The sequence below is a fragment of the Eptesicus fuscus genome, chromosome 9 (assembly GCF_027574615.1).
Source record: "Eptesicus fuscus isolate TK198812 chromosome 9, DD_ASM_mEF_20220401, whole genome shotgun sequence".
In the NCBI taxonomy this organism is placed as follows: domain Eukaryota; kingdom Metazoa; phylum Chordata; class Mammalia; order Chiroptera; family Vespertilionidae; genus Eptesicus; species Eptesicus fuscus.
The window spans coordinates 29,498,792-29,523,285 of record NC_072481.1 but is presented as its reverse complement, the minus strand read 5'-3'; the positions used below and the strand labels follow the sequence as shown (position 1 = coordinate 29,523,285).

The window sequence follows — 24,494 nt, the reverse complement described above, 5'->3', positions numbered from 1 at the left end:
GAGACAGTAGGCACTACCTAACTCATTTCCCTGACAATAGTTTAACTGCCTGAAACAATTGTCAATTTTTAATTGGTGGATAAGAACTACACTGTCTAGCACTTAGCAAGTGTTCCTCCAGGATAAAATCTCATCAGTGATATGATTGGTAATTGGACAACCAGGCAAGACAAGACAAGGATCTGTACTTTGCACAACTCCCCGGGCCCCATTCACCTTGCAGTCTATATCTGTGGCACCCCTTGGGAGTTCTGCAGTGCAAAGACTGCTTGGTTTATAAGCAATGTCATGTCAGTTAAGCATCTCATCAGAAACCATCAAGACCTATCTGAAGAGTAACACATTTTCAAAACATCAGGATATGAAAAATGCTTTCTTCCTTTGCCAATATACCATTCCAAAATGAGCTCCCTGGCAGGAATTAAACAAAGATAGAAAAAGTGTAGATATTCACTGAATACTTAAATACAAAGTACTGGACTAGGCATTTCATATTTGTATTCTCAATATGACACTTATAACAACAATGTATGGCAGTGTACTTTTTTTTATAGATGAGAAAACAAGACTAAAAGAAGTTAAGAAATGCACCTGAAGTTGTAAGTCATAATGAGGATTCAAATCTATGTATGTTCTCTCTTCTATATTACTGAATACAGACTGTGCATTCCTTTCTTCTTCCAAATACAGCTGACCCTTGAACAACACAGGTTTAAACTGTATGGGTCTGCTCACATGCTGATTATCTTCAATAAACATACAGTTGATAGTATTTTCAATCCCTAGTTGGGAATCTGCAGTCATGGAGAGCCAACTGTATACACTGTTCTATACCATTTTATGCAAGGGACTTAAGCATCCATGGATTTTGGTATCCAAAGGGGGTCCTGAAACCAACCCCCTATGGAGACTGAGGGATGATCGGGAAGTCAAAAGTCATACACAGATTTTCAACTGGTTAGAGCTCCTAACCCTTGCACTGTTCAAGGGTCAATTATACTCACAAAAACACTTATTTTCCAAAAGAACAAGAGATAAAACCTTGAAACCTGCAAGGTTTGCCTATATTGCCACAATACATTTTAATCTAGAAAATCTCCAGTTCAATCTATGGACTAAATGAGTTACAAATACAGGATCAGAGCAAGGAAACACAAAAGGAGACAGATGAAGAGAGAGTTGGTAGTAAATACGGGTAAGTCTCAGACATAAAAGGACAGATCCTAATTCACAATTAGCCAAACAGAGTCAGGAGACAAAAACTTACCAGAATTACAGGATACCTGTTGTGGGGGTGGGGGTGCCTGATGTGTTAACGTCTGATGCTGATGGTTCGAATGATGCTGCATGTGTTGATGTGGAGAGGGGTGCTGGGGATGAGAGGACTGGAGCTGGCTGTGTTGTTGTGAAGAGGGGTGCTGGGGATGAGGGGACTGGAGCTGGCTGTGTTGTTGTGGGTGCGATGCTGGATGCTGGGGACGCTGCGGATGCTGTGGTAAACCATGTGGTCGATGGGGTGGATGTGGAGACGGTTGTGTGTGTATCTGGGGGTGAGACAGTGAGACTTGTGCAACCGAATTACTGCCTGTGGTATTGAGGCCACTGCCATGACTGTTGGACAGGTTGCTTTGGTTGCCGTGTGGGTGAGAGCTCACTGTACTGCTAGGAGAGTGCTGATAGGAACACGAAGAATGGGACTGCTGGGAAGATTCAGAAGGGATGTTCATCAAACCTAAAAAGTCAGAAAAAGCAAGCTCACTTACGGTCAGATTGCAGTTATATTTCATTACAAAGGTTTGCAACATTAGAGAGCAGAGGCGTAAGTTGTCAAAAGGCAACTTTGTTTCAGTTTAACAAGTGCTGATGGCTTTGAAAGCCAATAAAAGCCCCTTGGCAGGAGAAAAAGATGTGTTGATAGAACATCTACCACCCACTGGGCTTTGTAACTGAGAATAGTAAGAAACATCATTCCTTGCCCTTGAGTAGCTTATGCTCTAGTAGAAGAGAGACACTTAAAGAGATCGTGTCCATGCCCAGTCTGTGTGGCTCGGTGATTGAGTGTTGACCCATGAACCAGGAGGTCACAGTTCGATTCCGGGTCAGGGAACATGCCAGGTTTAGGCCCGGTAGGGGCATGCAAGAGGCAGGCGATTGATGATTTTCTCTCATCACTGATGTTTCTATCTCTCTCCCTCTCCCTTCCTCTCTCTAAAATCAACCAAAACATACATTTTAAAATAAGAGATTATGTCCAACAATATCAGTGGGGTTATAGGAACTTTGTTTCTTGCCTATTCAGGTAGGAAGGAGCTGGAGATATAGAGAAGTCTTCCCTGAAAAGGCAGTATCTGAACTGAGTCTTAAAAGACAAATAAAGAATAAGCAAAAAAACCCCAGCCATCTCCATTATTCTTTTTCATTACTCTTATGGAACATTCTTGAAACACAGTTTAGGAGTTAAGACTACATATTTTATAGCACCAGAAAGTAAAGTCTCTGCACTGCACTTAGAAACTCTGGAAAGTTATTAACCATTCCAACTCACAATTACCTCAACTATAAATGGCATGGTAATAGTATCTACTTCATAAGAGTTGTGAGGATAAAATGCCATAATGCAAGTGCAGGCTGCAGGATGAGCTCAGTAAATGCTAGCTTTTATGATGATGATGATGCTGCCAGAAGTGCCTAATGTTAAACAAAATGTATGTTTGGTTTGCAAGTGGACACTCATTTTAATAAATCTATTGCAAGTATGGCTAATACCATGTCTTGCTGAACCAAACACACAAAAAATGTTACTAAATGAAAAATAGAATACCACAACATAGTGTCAGTCAATAAAAGATTCAAACTTTTTAAGCAAAATAAAAGTATTCTCACATATTTAATAGTCAATAATATTAACAGTAAAATTGTAGTAGAGTACATTGTAAGATAACCTTAAAACTTAATACGCTAAGGTTTTATAGGTACAAAAGTTAATTAAAGTTCTTGCCTTGGCCTGGAAAATTGTCATTTATATGGAATCTATAGTTATTACAGTAAAATGAAAGAAAGCAGTGATTTCATTATCTATGTCCAATAAAGTCCTAGCATTTTAAGTGAGAATCTAGATATGATCCATACCAACATTTTTAATCCCAAATTATTTTTAAATCAAATGAAACAAAGTATCTTTCAAAAGCCCAATATGTAAAACTGATAAATGTCAAGTTTTCTTTTTTTGAAGTCAGGGAAGGAAGACTGCTAGGTCTCCCTCTTCATCTGCACACTTTAACTCCCCAAGACCTTCACAAAAGCCAAGGACTCCAAAGAGAACAATTTAAAAACCAATCATGTAATCTAGTCTTATTTGTTTTACATACAGGGATGCTGAATTCTAGAGAAGTGGCATTAACTCAGTTGACTTTTATGGTAGAACCAGGACTAGAACCCAGAATTCCTATCAATGCTCTTTTGTTTGATTGAAATAGCATTATGGGCTTCAGAAATCTTCACCATTGTTATTTCAAAGTCAGTAATTTTCTATTATGACCACCAAGGTTGGGTCTGTTTAGCAAAGTCTTATATTAGTTCTTTTTATACTTTTATAGATAGAAAATTTAAGACAAAATTTAACAGAATACATGATTCTTCCTTTGGCCAGAAAAACAAAATTCCTATACAAGCTATTGATATTCATTGATATATGTAATACTTGTATATAACATTAACTTTCACCATAATCTCTGACAATCACATGTATTAAAATGTAAACTCTGTAAAGTTCGGGATTTTTGTCTAAAAGATTTTGTTCACTGCTGTAAATAGGTAAACTCTCTGAGTTGAGTTATAAATAGTTAATCTGTCAAACAAACTAGGAAATATTTCAACAGTAGAGTTCCCAACAATGTGTGACTAGTGTTCTTTGGGGAAAAGACAATGTGACATCTTGATCCTATCACATGATTGATTAAAATTAAACCAGCAACTAAAGGCACAGTAACACATAATAGCAGCTTAACTAGCATTTAGTTGATATAATACTGCATCTCAACCAAAATCACTTTTGGTGTTAAAATCTGATTTAAATATGTTGTATAAAATAAGGACCCAGAGCATAACACTAAGCAATATGTTCACTTGTAAGTGCAATTCGTGAAAGTACAAATTTGGTGCTAATACTTATCTCTTTGCTAATACCAGTCAGAACAGAAAGGCAAGGCCCATCTATTCTGCGGTACAACATTTACCACTAAAGTGATTCACATGGCAGACATCACTAATAAGCCATGGTAGTCTTTCCCAGATGGCACAGATGCAGTACCAGATTTTTCAACACAACTCTAGGACACCACTAGACCAAGTGAAGTAGGCAGGCAAGATGAAATTTATCTGCCATTCTTGTGCTATAATATAAATATACACAGAGCATCGTAAAGGCACAAAAAGCATTCAATCCTGATCATGATGATAATGTTCTAAGATCAAGGAAATATAACAGCTGCTATGTGAAAACAATTCTTAAGAGAACATTTTACAATAAAAATTTACTTTACAAAAAGTATATATAAAAAAAAAAAACCTCACCTTGTTGACTAAGTGACTGCTCAAAAACTGACTTATAAAGGCTCCGAAATGAGGCACTGAGATCTTCAAAATTATATTCTGAGAAAAGTAGTTGTTTGTCTCGTTCTGGAAGGTTGTACTGTGGCTGCTGCTGGGGAGTTAATGACTGAGAGACTGGTTCTGGATGATTTGCCACCTAACATTAAAAGAGAATACTATTAATTTAGTAGCTCTATATTAGAATTGACTTGTTATATAAAATATATCACTGAAAATATTAAAAGTTTTTAGAATCCAAAGGAAATATTTACTTCCCAGTCTGTGACTTTTCCATCCTCTGTTTAAGTTGGTTGGGGGTGTACATAAGGTACAGACCACAAAATTGTTAACCTGGATCTTGAAGAACAATAGGAATTTAATCCAACCTCCATATTTCACAGAAGAGGAGAATGAGTTAAAAGAAGATAAATGACTTTCTCAAGATAATACAAGTATGTGATGAACTAATAAGAAGCCTGGACAGTTTCTGTAGCATCTTCATTTGATTTCTATAGAAACAATTTCATCTCAAACACCACTATGTTATGAAACTACTAACATTTCTTATTCATTTATTCAATTAATCTTTAAACATTAAAATTCAAATACTGTGAGTACTATGATCAGTTTTTGTGGCACTGCACAAAACAGCAAGGAACTTTAACCCTTTGCACTCGCTAGCTTTTTTCTCGATTCCTTTATTCTACTCGGAATTTAATTTTTTAAATACCCCAGATTTTACAAAGCGCGGCAGTAGAATAAAAAACTGGAGTTTCTTTTCATACAAACGTATTTATTTGGATTTTTTTATATTTCAAATTATTGATACATTCAAAGAGTAATTTTAATCTCTATGCTAACCGTGTCGAGTCACACTCGACATCCGAGTGCAAAAGGTTAATACATCTAACTCATCATTTCTAGGGAAAAGTTTTTTTATTAAATGAAATGAAACTGAGGGGAAATGAGAAATGAAGGATAAAAGACAAAGGAGATTCCGAGAAAAACAAAATACAGGTTGTGGCAAAGTTTGATTTACAATTGTTTGTATGGAAAATAATACAATAATCTATTCTCTCTATATAAAACCCTAATATGCAAATAGACCAAACAGGGAACAACCAAACAACCGGTTGCTTTGACGTGCGCTGACCACCAGGGTGTGCGCACGGAACATGGTGAGCGTAAGCCACGGCAGGATGGTGGAGCAGATGAGCGAGGGTGCCAGACCAAGGCTGGTTGCTGTCATCGGGGCAAGCCTCTGGTGGTTACTGAAAATTTTTTGCTCCAATATGCCACAGTCCCACCCAGTGCTCGCACCCGCTGCCGACACCAGAGCCGCTGCTTGCACCCACTGCCTGCACCCGCTGCCGGCGCCTGGTGCCGGCCCAGATTGCCCCCCCCAGAGCTTCTCCACCTCCCCCTGCTCCTAAGGGGCAATCGGGACAGCAGCCGCCACCTGCACCCACTGACAGCACCGGCCCCACTTGCACCTCCTGCTGGCGTCAGCCCCAATAACTGCACACCATCAGCGGGTGTGAGGCAGGACCAGCGCCATTAGTGCGTATGAGTGGTGGGATCAGAGCTGCCGGCAGATAAGGGACTGTGGGCTGCGGCGGGAGGGGCCGGACGGGGGCATGGAGGATGGGCTGAGACCTGCCCCTGTGCCCACCGCAGCCTTGTGGCCCACAGTTCCTTTCAAGGTGCACGAATTCATGCACTGGGCCCCTAGTTAATAAATAATAATAATACAAGAATAAACTGTTTCGTGTATTCACAACTATAAACCTACTTTTGCCCCAACCTGTATGTAGATCAAGAGCTTGAGCTATGCAAGAGGTTGAAAAGCACCAGAAATATGTACAAAATAAAAATTATCTCTGAAGGTAGCACAACTAGAAAAGAAAAAAGGTCAGCTGTATCTCTTAAAGACTATATCAAGGATTGGTAAACCACCATTTATTTAGTGAACGCTGTGATTATCCTGAAACAGGGGATGATGACTGGTCTTATGAGGAGCAAATTCTCATCAACCATCCTATCTTGCCGGAGGCAGCTATGGGGCAGTTTCTTGTCGACCTCACCATCTTGCAGCAAGTTGCTCAGAGACAGTTTCTCATCTGTCTCCCTGCTTCCAGTGAGACAGGGGACTTTCCACTTTATTCCTGTAGGGTATAGCTACAAGTTACACAACTGCTTAGCTGGAGTATAGAATTTGTTCTTCCACTTATAGTGACCCACCATATATGTAGTCTGTCATCTGGCTCCTCTGATTAGGGGTTGTCCAATGGGATGTGACACCATACCGATGTGGCTTATACTGTCTGTATGAGGAATGAAACTGTCTCAATGCATCTGGGATTTCTGTGTCCTTATAAGCTCAATCTATGGACATGTGATAAGCTCAACCAGCAGCTGACAATGTACTGTTGTTTAAGGAGTACTTGATAACAAGCTTGATATCTTGTTGTTAAATGAAAAAAGCTGTCTACAATGTCTTTCTTTTACAGAGGAGTTAAACCTTCTTAGGCGTACTGATATAACAGACATGTTTGTTCTTACTTCTCTCTTAGTTCTATAAATGTTTTTAAGTTTTTTCCTTATTATATTTTTTGATATAATATAGGGACTCTGTGCTCTTTAATTTCTTTTGGTTTCAAGATTTTCTATATTTAAATTATTTTCAAAGCTACTTAAAATCATTAAATCTTTGCAGTTTGCTTCAATACTCCAAATAGTCCTTTAATATCATGACTTTCTCATTACTGAGTGCTTTAATTCACCTCTTGATCAGCTACAAAAAAAAAAACCCACATTTTTTTTTTTTTTTCAGTAAGAGCACATGAAAGCAAGGGTAGAATGTTTTGTAAGCTCTCTATAATGTCTTTCTTTTAGCTTCACATATAAATGAGAATTTGGCTGAGCATCAATATTTATAATCCCTAACCTATTAACTAAAATTCTGCATAAAGTATTCCATTATCTTCTGGCATTTAGTATTAGGAAAGGAAGTATGATTTGTGTTTCTTTGAATGTATCCCATTTCTGTTCTCCCAGAGTATTTATATGAATAATTACTTCTGAAATTTTAAAATCTGTCTTGATGTGTTTAGGTATAGGCTTTTTTCTCCATTAACTTTTCCAAGAACTCAGAAGCCCTTTTAATCTCTGTTTCTTCTAAAGATTGCTTCTGTACCAACTATTCTTAGTTTCTTCTTCAGGGATACTTATAATTCTCAGCTCTCCATACCTATTCTCTTCTTTTACATAACTACTAGAGGCCCAATGCATGAAATCTGTGCAAGGGGCTCAGCCCCCGCCACCACGGTGGCCACCTCTGCCTCAGCCCCCACCGCCGCGGCTTTGTCCAGAATGTCATCTGGAAGGACGTCTGGTCTAATTAGCATATTATGCTTTTATTATTATAGATTCTTTCTTTATCTGTTTCTTCTGCATTATGGGAGAATACTATTTTAATTCCCCTTTTCCCCAGAGCATTGATAACAGTTTTACAGAATCACGTTTCTTTTTACCTACATTTAATAGAATGTTAATTCTGCTCTGAGTTGTTTTCTTTGTGTTATTTTCTTATTTCAGTCCCCACCCCATCCCCATTTTACATCTTTGTCCTGTATAAGTTTTTACGTATTTACTCATCCTCGTGAGTGATCTGGTACCATCAAATTTATACCAAGAAGGTGTGGTGGATGGCTCTTAGACTCTGTTCTGTCTACTGGTGAGGATAGTTACCAGATGATTAGAAAAGAAGTATCAGATATCTCAAGGGCCATGTACTTATATAATAGATAACCAAATCAGAACAGGAGCAAAAACACTCATACAAGGTCCCTTAATTGCATAGCTTTGTTTTCCAGACAAAAATTTAAATACAAGACTGGTTAACAATTTGGTACCAGGTTCATTCTAACCTCTGAGATTTATAGAATCCTCTTCTCAAATCTACAGCTGGGAAAAAAGGTGATATACACATACATCCTCTAGGCTCTTTTACCAAGGACTAAAATATAGCTATGCTAGACTGAGGTATAATCTTTCTTCTATTCCAATTGCTCATCACTTGGACACAGAACACATCGAGTAAACCGAAATATATAACATAGTACACAATCATATATTTGTATCTAACTTGGTAAAATACAAGTACCCAATTAAAACACTATCAAAGTAGAAATCTGCTCGAGTTATCTAAGCTAATAAATTGATCAGTGAAAAATATACATCTTCGTTTTTTATTAGCATTTCAATTACATTTGGTTTAGTGTTAAGCATTAAATGAGTCCTCAACAAAGAAGTTAACTTCATCAAGACTTACCGGTGTATAACTATGCACACTTCCAACACTATTCAAATTAACAGATGCCAAACTCTGGTCTGAGAGACTGTTGTTAAGGCTACTGCGTGGACTATCACTACCATCCTGCTCAGTGTTGTACAATGTTACCTAGATTGAAAAGAAAAGCAACATTTGAATAAGTAGTTCCTACTATGAAGATAACTTTTTTAAGCAACTCTACAAAAGTATAACTAGCTGCTGGAATGTGGAATAAAAAGTTAATGGTCTTTTCTTTGGCCTACCTACCCCAATTCCATGCCTTCACCACTAACTCCATATTCACTATGAAATAATTTACTCTCAAACTATACGATATATCCTATCTAGAGACACATAAATTCAATTTACTATCAAGGTATAATTAGTTCATCAACTTTTGGTAAGGGGATTACAGTAGACTTTAAATATTTCTACAAAGCATAAATTTATTTTTATTCAAGCTTTAGCAAAACTCCTGTTCACTATCATAATCTTATGCATCAAAAAAAGAACACAAAAACAGAATTTTAAAAAATCAGATATCAATGTTTATAATACTGGAAATTGGACACTCTATCTAACACATTTGCAAAATCATAGATATATGATCTAGTTTTTAAAGGAATAATAATATGCTAATATATGGTGGGCAAAAGTAGGTTTGTAGTTGTTCATATGGAAAATAACACAATAATTAATAAATAATAATATAAGAATAAACTGTTTCATATACTCATAACTGTAAACCTACTTTTTCCACCCTGTATATATGCATTAGACATGAAGGGCTATATATCACAATGTTAACAATGGTTAACTAGCAGGAGCTGGGTATTCCTGAAGATTTTTATCACAGACAGAATGTATTTTTACAACGCTCAAGTTTTTTAATAATAAGCATAATTTTTAATTAGAATTAAACAAAAAAGATTTTAAAAGTAGCCTAACTATTCTTCCCTCAAGGTTCTATTCAGATGCCACTACTAACTTTCCTTTCTATGGTCTCACTTCTGTGGGAAAAATTAATACACAGGCTTTACAGTCTCACTAATTTTTATCAATTTTTTATCTATTCCTAGATTGTTAGCTTGAGTCACCAATAAGTAACCATACACAGTATAGTGCTTTCTGCTCAGTATACAATAAATAAATATTTGCTGAATTTAATACCCAATTGGGCTATACTATTTTTCTATCAGTGCAAAAAGCAGTCATGATCACAAACATTTGCCAAAAGAGGCTAAGTATGTTGAAAACCAGGCATATATGCTTCTACACTTAAGGCAAAACAAGACTGTCCCATATTCAAATTCATATCAGCAGGAAACAATTATGTATCTAGGAACTAATAGGGAAGAAGAGTACAGTAGTACCCCCTTAACCAGTTTCAGTTACCCACAGTCAACCACAGCCCAAAAATATTAAATGGAGAATTCCAGAAATAAACAATTCATGAGTTTTAAATTGCGTACTGTTGTGAGTAGCATGATGAAACCTCGAGCTGTCCTGCTCTGTCCCATCTGGGAGGTGAATCATCCCTTTGTCCAACATATCCGCATGGTGCATACAGTACAGTAAGACATTTTGAGAGAAGAGATCACATTTATATAACTCTATTCCAGTATCCTATATAATAAAAGGCTAATATGCAAATAGACCTAATGGAGGAACAAGTGAACAACCGGTAGCTATGATGTGTGCTGACCACCAGGGGACGCATTCAGAACATGGCTGGCATTGGCTGTGGTGTGATGGTGGAACAGATGAGCGGGGGGCGCCAGACCAAAGCAGGGCACCGGTCACTGTCATCGGAGCGAGCCTCTGGTGGTTACTGAAAATTCTTTGCTCCTGCGCACCATAGTCCTGCCTGGTGCTCGCACCTGCTGCCAGAGCTGGCCCCGATCACCCCTCAGGGTTTCTCCACCTCCCCTTGCTCCTGAGGGGTGATAGGGCCGGCCCCGCTCGCACCCGCAGCCACCACTTGCACCCACTGCCAGCGCCCAGCATTAGTCCCAATTGCTGGGCACGTCAGCGGGTACAAGTGGCAGCTGCCGGCCCCAATTGCCCCTGAGGGCTTCTCCACCTCCCTCTGCTCTAAGGGGTGATGGGGAAGCAGCCACAGCTTGCACCCACTGACGGTGACAGCCCTGCTCACACCTGCTGCTGGCACCAGCCCCAATCGCTCTGCACCATCAGTGGGTGTGAGCAGGGCCAGGGCCAGCGTCGTCAGCACGTGTGAGCGGAGGGAGCAGGGCTGCGGCGGGAGGGGCCAGACGAGACCGTCCCTGTGCCCACCACAGCCTCGCAGCCCACAGTTCCTTTCACGGTGCACAAATTCATGCACAGGGCCCTAGTTTTTAATAAAAACCCGAAGTGTGTGGCAGTGAAGAATACCCAGTAGTTAAAAGGCACCGCCTTGATTTGTGCTCCTTTGAAGTTGCCTGTTTTTTTCCTCTGATTTTCTAAAAATATATTTTTATTGATTTCAGAGAGGAAAGGAGAGGGGAGAGAGAGAAACATCAATGAAGGAAGAGAATCATTGATCGGCTGCCTCCCACATGCCCCATACTGGGGACCTGGGCATGTGCCCTGACTAGGAATCAACCATGACCTCCTGGTTCTTAGGTCGAAGCTCAACCACTGAACCATGCCAGCCGGGCTCAGTTATTATTTCATTTTAGCTCTATAGTTTCCTCTTCATGGTTCAATACCGATTATAATTCTCTAATGAATTTTCTATAATTCATCTATAATCTTGGACATATTAGTTATTTAAAAATCATTATCTAGATCACTTGTGGATGTTTACATTGTTCCCCCCTCTCTTGGTATTGAATTATCTGGTCCTTTATCCTGGAGTGTCTAGAAATTTTGATTGAAGGTGAGACCTTACTTATGAAAACTTGCAAAAGCTCAGGGTGATGTCATCTTCTTAAAAAAAGATTTTCTTTTCTTTCTTTTTTTTTCTTTGGCAAGTAGAAGAATATTAGCATTCCATCCTAATAACAAATTTGAGCCTGGTCTATTTTGATTTGCTCTTACTCATAGAACATAACCTTTCTGACGTATCAACTTGGAAGCCTGGGTGTTTACCATGGCCCACTCCATTTTAAAGGTCCACAAACTATAATTTTTGTCTACCCCTTCTCTGTAAGACTGCTGAATTCTGGCTAGTGAAAAAATCTATTTGATTTGTCTGTGTCTGAGCCCAAGCACATGCAGGTTAGGAGTTAGCAAATGCCTTAAGTAGATGTTGCTTGCAAAAACTTTAGCTTACTTCTGAGATTTCTCAGGATCTTAGTCCTCAAACCCTAACTATTTGGTAGCCCCAAACTCATTTTTCTCTCCCTAACTCAATGACTGCTCTAGGCTGCTTTCTATTTAGCCTCTATGTCATACACTAAGAACTGGGGAAATGTCTCAAGGGAAATCCTGGATGATGAAGTCTTGGTTGTTTTGTTCTCCAATACCTCCCCCCTCGTTTTTATTGGTGGTGGGGGTGGTATTTTATATAGACAGGCAGAAAGGTTAAACTGATTCTAGCTATTCCATCGTATCTGGAAGCAAAAGTCCAAAAATTGCAGCTCCTTTGATTCCCATATTATTTAGTCATGAAGACCCAGCATTACTATTTCCTAATTGTTTCCTAGTAGCCACAACTATCTATGTTTAGGCCTCACTATCTCCTACTTGGACTACTGCAAAGACCAGTATTGGATATTTCTGATTCCAACCCATCTGCTTTACCAGAAATTCTCAAGTCTAGCTGGGCATCATTAGGGCATCATTAGGGATGATTTTTGAAAGTACAGTTTCCTGGGCCCTATACACAAGGAAAGTAACTTTTTTGATAGGCCTATAATGGAATCTGGGAATCCCCCCATACACGCTCCGCCCCTACACACACACACACATACACACACACCTCTCCTAAGTGATTCTGATTAAATCATTCCATAGATTTATATTTTGGGGAAAATCATTACTTTACATCTCAGCTGCTAGTTTCCTTTCTAAGTTCGAAATCTGATTAGTCACTCTGATTATATAATGTCTTCTGTTTATTCATTATCTTTCTACAAATAAAAATTCCTATGTATACTAAATTAGTGCAAATGTATACATGTATATGTGTTTATGCATGTCATGAGCGAGTGGAAGAGTGAAAGATGGAGATAAAGCAAGAACAAGTGAAGCACCAGAGAGAAGGAGATGGTGATAGCAAGACTAAAAGAATATGAGCATGAGTGTGAGAAATGTATGGCTTCAAGGTGCTTATGGTCTAGTAAGGGAGGAAACAGATGCACACATAGGACTGAGTTACCTCATGAACCTCCAGAACCTTTCTAGGGTTTTGAGGTATAAGATTTAATAATTACCTTGTAAAGAAGAGACATCTGTATCCCACTATGTAGCTAATGAGTTGGCACAAAGTTTTTACTCTTGTTTCAAAAAAAAAAAAAAAAAAATGCAGCAAACTACCACATACTATTTTCGGGGTATGTCAGTACACTCAAACATCTTAAAACAGGTTGATCACCATTCCAATGAACTTTATGAGTTTGTCTAAATTATTTGATTCTGTTGACTCTCTGGAAATTTGACAACCTTTTTTCAAATATTAGAGGGGTATTGTCTAAATTATTTGATTCTGTTGACTCTCTGGAAATTTGACAACCTTTTTTCAAATATTAGAGGGGTAGTCAACGATTTTGAAACAAATTGATACAATAAAATGTTGACTCAAAAATTCTATCAATGAGAACTGGCAGTATCAAGAATTTCATATAGAACTTCCCAATAAGCATCTTCCAATTTCTCCAGAGAAATATTTTCTTCTAACTTGTAGAAGAACACTGTAGATTCAGCTTTCAAGCTGACAAATTTATATCTTTAAATTCAACCATATAAAATTCTATTGTTATTATAAAGGCAAATTAAATGTATTACTCAATGACATTTCAAAAGTGTTTTTAAAAATGTAATTACTTTGTTAGTCACAGTGTTGATTGCCAGAGTTGGAGAGGCACTTCCCGAAATAATACACTCCATTCCCAAAGAATCTGAATCTATGCTATATGGAGTTGAGGCCTAAAATACAAGAACAAAATAAATAATTATTAGCTCATATATCCAGCAACTTTAATACAATTTGAAGGTATGTCATCAAATTCTCCAACATTCCGTTTTGTACTTTGTTTCTGAAAATGAACTTAAACAACTAGGGAAAAATGGGAAGACAAGAGTAGAAGAAACATGGACATCCGAACGACCTTGTGGAACAGAGCTGGTTATCCATCTGATCCACTATGAGCTTGGACTTTTACCTGAGAGAAATAAACCACTCTGGTTTAAGCCTCTCCAGGTTTTTTTCTTCCTTTGTCTCTTAGTGCAATCGAACAATATCCTAAATATCGCAACTTCATATGCACTGTTTATGAAACCAGCATGGATGTGAAATCAATATAGATGGTTTTCTACATTTAATATTTTGGATATTGTGAAAACTCCTCTCTCCCTCCCTGCCCCCTCTCTGTCCTCTCTCCCGCCACCTCCCTCTCCCCCTTCCTCTCCCCTCTCTTTCTCTCTCTCAAAAGACAGTTTTTACTGCTTTGGTGAGCCCTCAAGAGTTTTCAACTTCAATGCTGAAAGTTAAAGGAGGACAGATATAAACAATTTGTGGCTATGATGCTAGTTCTAGGGACATTCCCTCTCTGGCAAAAAATAGTTGTCCCACACAAGACCCAATCGAACACTTATTTTTAAAATATATTGGTTGAGAAAGAGCAACTTCACTGAGACACATTTCTAAGATTAATCTACTCATCACTTAATTCCTCAGCATAAATTTTTTTTCATCTGATAATCTACAAAGGTAGGGAACAGGTTTCTTTAATAAAATGAAAAAGGGAAAGATAAGGATCACCCTAGAAGGTAGAATCTAGCACATTGTGAGGTGAAAATTGAAAAGGGCTTCAGAAATGCCAGTAGAAGAACTACAAATATGCCTCAATTTTGGTGCCAGCCAACTTAGCTATACCTAAATTAATGTAACATTACTTTAGGAAGTTACAAATATTATGTTCCTCTACTTCAACTCACTCATCGCAGTCCAGACTACTGTTTCGCTATTTAATTCTCACTAATCCCCACTGGTAAGAGGAAACAAGTCTATGTTGTGTGATTTCGTGCAAACTGCTCAACCTTTACATATTTATTAAGACTGGTTTTGGAGCTCAACATGTGCTATATCTTGGTGAATGTCTGTGTGTACTTTAAAAAAGATAGGTATTCTATAGTTGTTTATACCAGTGTTCTCTAATATCAATTAGATCAAGGCATTTGATAATGTATTCCAATGTTCTTTACTGATTTTTTAAAATTGATTTTACTGAGAGAGGAAGGGAAAGGGAGAGAGCAATAGAAACATCAATGAGAGAGAATCACTGATTGGCTGCCTCCTGCATGCTACCTACTGAGAAATCAAGCCGGCAATCCGGGCTATTGCCTGGACCGGGATTCAAACCATCATGACCTCCTGGTTCATGTGATACTCAACCACTGAGTCACAATCCCCAGGCCTACTGATTTTTATTTATCAGCTTTGCTTCATGTATTTTAAAGCTCTGTTGTTAGTCACATTTCCATTTACAATTGTTCTGTCTTCATCCATAATTCCTTTATCAAATGTTTTTAAATTTCTGATATACTCTGACTTAAAAAGTCTGTTTTATATGACATTAAGCCATTGTACACCATAAGCGTCTGTAGACGCAAGCTGCGGACCTCTCCCACCCACCACGCGCATCTATAAAAAAGAAATGTTTTCCCTAAGCGGCAGCCCTGACCAACTTTAAAATAATTTTTCATGAGAATTTTCAACAGAAAATATTCAAGAACACCCGAATTGTAAGTAATATATTTATTTTTATAATATTCATTGCAAATTGATTTTTTAAATTAAATTCAAAATATCGTGGTGTGTGGGGATGGTTTCTGTTTTGGACGCATAGTAGTTAACTGGTTAATATAGTCATTGCACCCTATGCTTACTGTTTGTATGGCATATATTTTTCTTGCATTACTTTCAACTCATCTGTATCTGAAGTCATGACTCTTGTAGGCCACATTTAGCCGAGTCTGCTTTTTTAGCATCTCTGACAATCTCTGCCTTTTTACTGGCATGTTTAGACCATTAACATTTATGTAATTGTTGGTATTGTTAGATTTGGATCTAAATTGTTTTATGTTTCACCTCTATGTTTTTAGTTCCTTTCCTCCACCCTTTTAGATTTAGATATATTTTAGTATTCTAATTTATCTATTGGCTTTTAGGTATACCTCAAACTTGGTTTACTGTGCTGGATCTAAAAAATAGCATCTACGGAAGCCCTACAGCTTATGTTATACTTAGCGGTGAAAGACTAAACACTTTTTCCCTTACAAATGAAGAAAAGGCAAGGATGCCCACTTCACCACTCCTATTCAACACCCTACTGGAAATTCTAGTCACTGTGGGAAGACACAGGGGAGAGGAAAGTGAGGGACAGGAAAACTGTCTATTTGCAGGTGACAACTGTTTATACAGAAACTCCCAAGGCATCTTCAAAACAACTACTAGAACTAACAAGATTATAGGATACAAGGTTAATATAAAAAAATCAATTACATTTTTATATACTAGCAGCAGGCAATTGGAAAATGAATTTTTAAAAAAGTATACAGCATCCAAAAACAAAATATTCAGGATTAAGTCTAATGAAAACATCCAAGTTCTCTACACTGAAAACTAAAAACATTCCTCAGAGGAATTATAGACCTCATGAATGGAAAGATAGTATGTTTTCATAGCTTGGAATAATCAATACTGTTAAGATGTCAATTCTCCCCAGATCAGGATTGCCTGGGATAAGAATGGAAGGAGGCATAAATTACTAAAGGACATGAGACAAGTTGGGGAATGATAGAAATGTTCATTTGACAATGGTGATTATTTCACATATCAAAACTCCTCAAATTTTAAGCTTTAAATATTCAATTAACTAACTGTACATAAACTATCTCTAAGTATTGTTTTTAAAAAAAAAAACACTAAATCCTACCCATTCATAAAAATAAAAATGACCTCTCATGGAAAACTTCCTGGTCTACATCTCTAATTTAACAGGATTTCTCTTAACTTTAAAATTCTCAGAAAATTGTATCTACACTAATAAAAGGGAAACATGCAAATTGACCATACCTTTGCAACTCCCACCAGCCAATCAGGAGTGTGTATGCAAATTAACCCAACAAAGATGGTGGGTTAATTTGCATACGCTGGTGCTGAGCGGCCAGGGGTAAGATGCTCGCAGGCATTCCGCACCACCCCAGCAGCTCCAGGCCTCTGGGCAGCATGGAAAGGCATAAAGGCAGCTCTGGGCTGGATCGAAGGCGGTGCCGGCAGCCAAGGGAAGGAAGGCTCATTCTTGCACAAATCTTCATGCATTGGGCCTCTAGTTTACACATATCTCTTGGAGGCAACATGTAGTGTCTCCCACATAATGTATACCCAGTACATGTTTGCCAAATTGAAATAAATGCTTTTTCCACACTGTGAGTTCTAAGAGTAGAATGTAGATTGCATTCCTTTCCTTTGCTCACTTATACCTTAACACTCACTCAGACTCAGCCTCAGAGAAGGAAGACACACAGTGGGGCATCATTTAATCCACAAAAAACACTCTGAATAATAATGGAAAAAACTGAGACACAAATAGCACAAAGACAATAGTCTCAATCATACACAGCAAGATGCAGAGTATCCTGCCTAGAAGAATATTCTCTTTTCTATTTATCCATCCATCCTCCCATTATCTTCCTGATTAAATCTGTAATCATCTTTGAACTATAACACACACTAAAAGAAAAAATGTATATTCTCCCATCTTTGTTTCAATAAAAGTTGGAAAATAGAAGATTATGTGTTCTTTACAGGGTCAATATGTTTACGATAGTAAGTTTATATAGCTATCTGGCCTTTACCTCCTCAAATAATGAATGCCTACACAATGTGTTAGAAGATTTAAGCAAAACTTTCCAGGGCAATTTCCTCTTGCTCTCCCTGCTTCTACCCCACACAGCAGCTAAAGTAATCTTGTTAAAATGTAAATCACATTATGTCACTAATTTGCTTATGTGCCTCCAATGGCTTTCCACCTCCCTCAAAATAAAGCCCAAGTTTTTACAATGGCATAAAAGGCCCTACACAATCTTCCTCCTGCTCTTACTGTTTACTTCTCTGATGTCAAGTCCTATTACTCTTCCCTCCTCACACATACTAGTCTATTCACAGTGGCCTCTTGTCTTCATGCCAAGTATGTTTCTACCTCAGAGCTATTGCACGTGTGGGATTTCAGAAGAGAGATTCCCAGACCTATATAGCTAGCAATCCACTCATATTTACATATAAAGAAACTATGGCCATATATTTATAAAACTATGACCAGAAAAATTAAACATCTAAGTTATAACAAATAACTTTAAAACTAGGTCTCCTAACTTCCAGGCTATAAATATTTCCCCTAAATTGTGTACTTAAAATAAAAGTGATACCTCATGGCTTTGTAACATGACTTGGTTTTGCTCATAATTTTACTATGTTCTTAAACTAACAGAGGAACTTCAGATCATTAAATGCTGATAAAATATAATACAATGTAAAGGGTTTTTTAAATAATTTCCTTTTCCTATCACCAGCTTTACCCCATCCTAACCAATGATCAGAAATTTTACATTTCTAGCAGGGGCATTATTTCCTATTTATAATTCTTTCAAAGCACTTTACCTGTGCTAAGCATACAACAGAAACAGTAGACTTAGCAAAGTCTTTTAACTACAGGCCTTTTAACTACTTCCTTAACAGTAATAAATTTGTCCACTTAGTTATTTTAAAATTTGAATGAGGCACTTAGTCAAACACTAAGCAGTGACCAGGAAGAAGAGTCTTTGAATTACAAGAAATTACATACTCCAACAGATGTACCTTCTAATTTAAGAACAACAGATATACCCATACACATCTTGAAAAGACAAAAAGATGTTTGTTTTTTAAAGGATTTCCTATGTTTGGGGTGGGGATGGGATCCAATTTAATAACTAAGTCAAAGGCTATGAAAATGTAGAAGGTTGTGAAAAATAAAAAAAACAAGGGTACACTACACAGAGATCTGATAACACACATACACACTCCACCAACAGAAAAAACAAGGCATATAGCAAACACTGTCAGAACGCAACCATCTCCCCTCTAGTTTCATTTCTACACTCTGAAGGCTGTTTACTATAAACATCTGTAACTCTCTGCCTAATGGCTTTTTTTCCAGTTGGGGAGCATGCTTTGGCTTAGTGCAGGGCAGGCCAGAAGTGCAAAAAAGCTAATGTCCCTAGTAGCATCACTCACTCAATGAGGGGGAAGAGATGATAAATAAATATACCAGCTCATTGCCCCACAGTTCTAAACTGCCTCCCAGAGTTCCCAGAGGGACTGAGCTCCCAAGTGCTCACAATAGTAACTGACTTGATAATTGCCCACTTTCCTAGGATCAACCCTCAAACTACCTGTGATCAATCCTTATCTACCTCTGGGGGAACTCAAATCATGAGTTATCTTCTCCTTTCTCAAAAGAAATGTCTCCTGGGATAGGCATGAAATCTTCCTTTAACAGAAGACTTGCACACTTTTTGGTCACAGGACCTCTTTAAACTAGTAAAAAATTATTGAGGAACCCAAAGAGCTTTTGTTTATGTGAGTTATACCTATTGATATTTACCTATTAGAAATTAAAACTGATACAAAATTTACTCATTTAAAATGCATAATAAATGCATTGCCTGTTAATATAAATATTGTTTTATATGAAAAATACAGTCTCCAAAACAAAAACAGAGTTTTTAAAAAATTGCTTTAATAATTGGCTTACTGGAAAACCATTAGATTCTCATATCTGCCTCAGCATTCAATCTGTAACAAAATCATAGGTCATGTAATCTCTGGAAAAATTAATGAGTAAAAAAGGCAAGGAATATCTCAGTATTAATGTGAACAGAGTTTTGACCTTGAGGCCCTTCCTAAAAGGGCCTCACACACTGAGAACCACTACTTTAGCATAACAGGTTCCTATAGGCAATGAATAACATTGCACAATAGCCAAGACACATGATTAAGTTTTAAAAGGGGGGAGGGGCAATCAAAGAATGAACAAAGAATAAGTTTTTGTGATTATCAACATGATAAAAGAGATAAACTGCACTAATGTGGTGCTCATTCACTCAAAGCATTTCTTCTATTCTTGACACCAGTTCCCTTGAAATAGTATAATTGCTTGCCAATCTTAAACAAAACAAAACATCCATAGGCAATATCAAGCTAATTTTGCTTTTTTACTATCCTAAGCAGTTTCCAGTAAATAGGCCATTTTTAACCACTAGTCTAGTCTTCCACACGTAAATTCAGCTTACTCTTTCACACTGTCAATCACCCTCATTATCTGTCATTTCTGTTAATTTATGAATACTTATTATTATTCACTAGAGGCCCGATGCACGAAATTCATGCCAGAGTAGGCCTTCCTTCCCCCGGCTGCCAGCACCCAGCTTCTCTCCAGCACCCGGGACCCAGGTTTCCCTCCAGCTGCCGACAGGCACCTGGGCTTCCCTTGCAGCCCCAGCTTCATCCCGGACGTCTGGTCTAATTAGCATATTACACTTTTATTATTATAGATAACAAATAATGACATTTATTATTATTCATTAGTAAATACTTAATAAATACCATTTACTCATTAATAAATAATCAATATATCTTCTGGTTGAAATGAACAGACAAGGCCAAATTAAAAAGCAAAATGCAGAAGGTCGAGCTTTCAGTCAGGATGGAAGAGTAGATAAATGTGGTACATCCTCTCACAACCACATCTAAATTACAATTAAAACTACAGAACAACCATCATTCAGAACTGCCTGAATCTTGCTCTACAGAAGTCTTATAACTAAGGATATAAAAAAGAAGCCACATCAAGACTGGTAGGAAAAGCCCTGGCCAGATAGCTCAGTTGGTTAGAGCATTGTCCCCATACGCCAATGTTGTGGGTTCAATAAATACTCCAGTAAGGGCACATACAAGGCTCAATCAATGAATGCAATAAGTAAGTGTAACATCAAATCAATGTTTCTCTTTCTCTCATCCTCTCTCTGGCCTCCCATTCCTCTCTCCAAAATCAATTTTTTTAAATGACAAAATAAAAATAAAAAAAAGACTTGTAGGAAGCGTGGATATACGAAACAGGCTGGTCCCACACCAACATGTGATTGCAGAGGTTCCCCCCCCAAGGAGGTCACAGTTTGAGTTTTGGGCTTGATCCCCTGTGGGGGGCATGTAGGAGGCTGCCAATCGATGATTCTCTCTCATCATTGATGTTTCTCTCTCCCTTCCTCCCTCTGAAATTGATTATTTTTTAAATGTATTTTAAAAATCTATTGTCTTTCTTGAACTCTATGTTCCAGCCATACTAACCTGTCGGTTCCTTTAAATTTTGGGAATGCTTTTTAACCACTAGTTTTCCACACATAAGTTCAGCTTACTCTTTCACACTGTCAATCACCCTCATTACCTGCCATTTCTGTTCATTTAACAGGTCCTCACTGAGATATCAGTTCTTCAAGGAAACTTTTCCTGAGTCTCCTAAGACTAAATTTTACTTCTCTGCTATATGGTCCCACAGTTCTCAAGACCCTTATCTTTAGGGTACCCACATTATTTATCATCTAAATGCTATTTGGAGAATGAATGGGGAACTATTAATAACACTGAGGAACACTGTCACCCTACCATATCAGTTTATCTTTCCTGCTTAAGTGAAAGCTTCATAAGGAGAGAGTATGGGTCTGTCTCTATTTCCCTAACACTTAGCTCTACGCTTACAAAGTTAAGAGGTGTGTTCTCCCTCAGTCTCTCAATGAATGGCATGACTTATGCAAATTAATGTGAAAAAGGGAAAACTCAAACAGACAAAATGAACTACCCAATCCTGATACTTTTCCACCTCTGTATCATATCTTTACCAAGGCCTTTTATCTCATGCTTCACTACTCACCACCCCTCATCAGAATAAACGTTATGGGAGCAGAGAATGTCTGTTTTCTTCATTGCTGTTGCCCCAGCAACCAGAATTGTACCTGCTTATGGCACTCAATACTAAATATTAAATGCTGTTCTACCTTGCCCTGCCTATCTTGGTCTGAAAATCCAGCCACATAACCCATGAAACCTTCCCAGATAGGCTCAGTAAAACAGTCTCTCCTTCTTTGTACACATGATTTTTTATGTCTTTCTTATAATACTTTCCATACATATTTTACCTTTGTGCTAGCACTGTCTTACCCTATCTCATTTTTCTTAGTATACCCCACAGCATCCAAGCATAATGCCTGACACAGTATCTATAGAACAAATATCTGTCAAATTAAATTGGCAAAATGACAGTACTACAGACAATTACAGGTATGTTTTGAAACCTGATACCACACTAATTTTCTAGAGAACTTGCTCATTTATGTACACATCCCTAGCCCAGGCCATTACCTTTTTACCAACTAGACTACTGCAACTCCATCTGCTCAGCATTGAGGGGGTTTAGAACAAGCCACTGTAGAATGTGCCAATTGTGAATTATTTTGAGCTGAAGGCAATAAAGACCCAGAAGAGTCAGCAAAAGCTTTTCACACCCTCCTAACTGCCTAAAGGAAATTAGAAAGGTGGCCTGTACCAATAAGAGGATTATTATAAAAGATAACTTTATATCTAAGAGGCTTATCTGCATGGCACAGCAAACATCTATTTACCAAACATTTGCTTTTCCCACCTTCCTGTGAATTGTTTTTCTCCCTTTTGAAGACCCCTATCCCTAACCCTCTCCCTCTCCTTAGCCTCAATTGCCTGGCTGCTTGTGAGTCTCATACTTTTGTGGTGCTCCCATATGTACATGCCTAATTAAACTGTCTCCTAGTAACTGTCTTTATTACATGGAGTTTAGAACAAATTTATTTGACCAAATGTTTACTGTTTCCTTCATCTTATCATATTCCCTTTGACCTGACTGATTCTGCAAACATTTACGGATACTTAGTATGAGCTGTAAAAATCACTAACACTGAAAATATATATTTCCTCTGTTGGTCTTGAGGAACAGTAGGGTTAAAATATATGTGTGTGTGTGTGTGTGTGAGAGAGAGAGAGAGAGAGAGAGAGAGAGAGAGAGAGAGAGCGAGAGCGAGCGCGAGCACTGAAATGCTGGAAAATGTATAGTGAGAAAGCTGAAAGGTAAAGTTAATGTCTGGTGACAGTCTAAGTGTTTACTAAAAATATCTATCCTAATAAAATGGTAATATGCTAATTAGAGCAGATGTCTTCCGGATGGCCATTCAGACAAAGCTACAGCGGCTGTGAGGCCCGGGGCTCAGACAGCTGGCAGTGGGGTGATGGGGATGGCACTTTCCCCTGATCAGTCCTGTTGCCTCCCACAGATGGGATGGCAGCCATCAGTAGGACATCTCCTGAGGGCTCCCGGACTGTGAGAGGGGGCAGGCCAATCTGAGGAACTCCCCCAGTGCACTAATTTTCGAGCACCATGCCTCTAGTGTTACAATAAACAACTTAGGATATCAACTAGAGCTCCTTTTTCTCCTTCATCTTGCAAATTAATTTTTAAGCATGACTTACAAGTAAGAATTATCTTACAAATAACACATACACTTAACAGATTTTGTGTATAAAATAATTATTACATAGTTGGAAGGAGGAAAAAGCATTTGAAAGATAAGCAGGAAAACTCAATTTAATTAGACTGTATGCAGTAAAAAAGAATAGTTTTGTTAACTAAAACCAACCCTCAATGTTGCACATGCCAGAGGAAAGAGTCTAAAATTAAAACTCAAGAAACCTGGATTTGAGTCTCAGACAACAGTTGTTCCCTAATTACAAAAACAACCAACACACCTTTTACTTAATTCCTAAACTGCCAATCTCACCTGAGTTAAGATCAAATAAAATAATGAATTTGAAAAAATAGAAAATGCTATACAGATTAAATATTATCTTCATTACAGTCATACTTGCTGTATTGAAAATGAACCTTTAAAATCTATATTTCTGACATAATGACACAAACTAAATGAAGAGCTTTTACCCGTTCTACAGATCGTGCTCTCTTCTTTGGCCGAGTAGGCAGCGCATCTTCCTTGGGATTGGTGTCTATAGCCCAATAAGACCCCTAAAGGTAAAGAAATAAATCATATTAACAATATATCCCAGCAACTCTATAACATTAAAATGGATTGTTACAATCCTATGCCCCAAAAGCAAACATTTTGCAAATACAACAAAAGTAACATGAGAGCCCAGCCAACATGGCTCAGTGGTTGAGCATCGACCTATGAACCAGGAGGTCACAGTTCAATTCCTGGTCAGGGCACATGCCTGGGTTTCGGGCTCAATCCTGATCCCCAGTGTGAGGCATGCAGAAGGCAGCTGATC

General features: G+C 38.0%; 1 protein-coding gene across 4 annotated transcripts in view; it reads right to left on the bottom strand.

Annotated features, from left to right (window-relative positions):
- FOXJ3 (forkhead box J3) overlaps positions 1 to 24,494 on the bottom strand; it is a 129,648-nt gene that overhangs the window by 15,036 nt on the left and 90,118 nt on the right. For 2 of the 4 annotated variants that reach the window (XM_028160248.2, XM_028160250.2), the window contains 5 exons: positions 24,148 to 24,231; positions 13,913 to 14,014; positions 8,924 to 9,052; positions 4,573 to 4,747; positions 1,268 to 1,732 (listed from right to left, as the gene is read on the bottom strand). In XM_028160248.2, the coding sequence (XP_028016049.1) occupies positions 1,268 to 1,732; positions 4,573 to 4,747; positions 8,924 to 9,052; positions 13,913 to 14,014; positions 24,148 to 24,231 (955 nt within the window). The remainder of the gene's footprint in view (positions 1 to 1,267; positions 1,733 to 4,572; positions 4,748 to 8,923; positions 9,053 to 13,912; positions 14,015 to 24,147; positions 24,232 to 24,494) is intronic. The other 2 variants (XM_054720446.1, XM_008151288.3) reach the window with 2 other exon arrangements.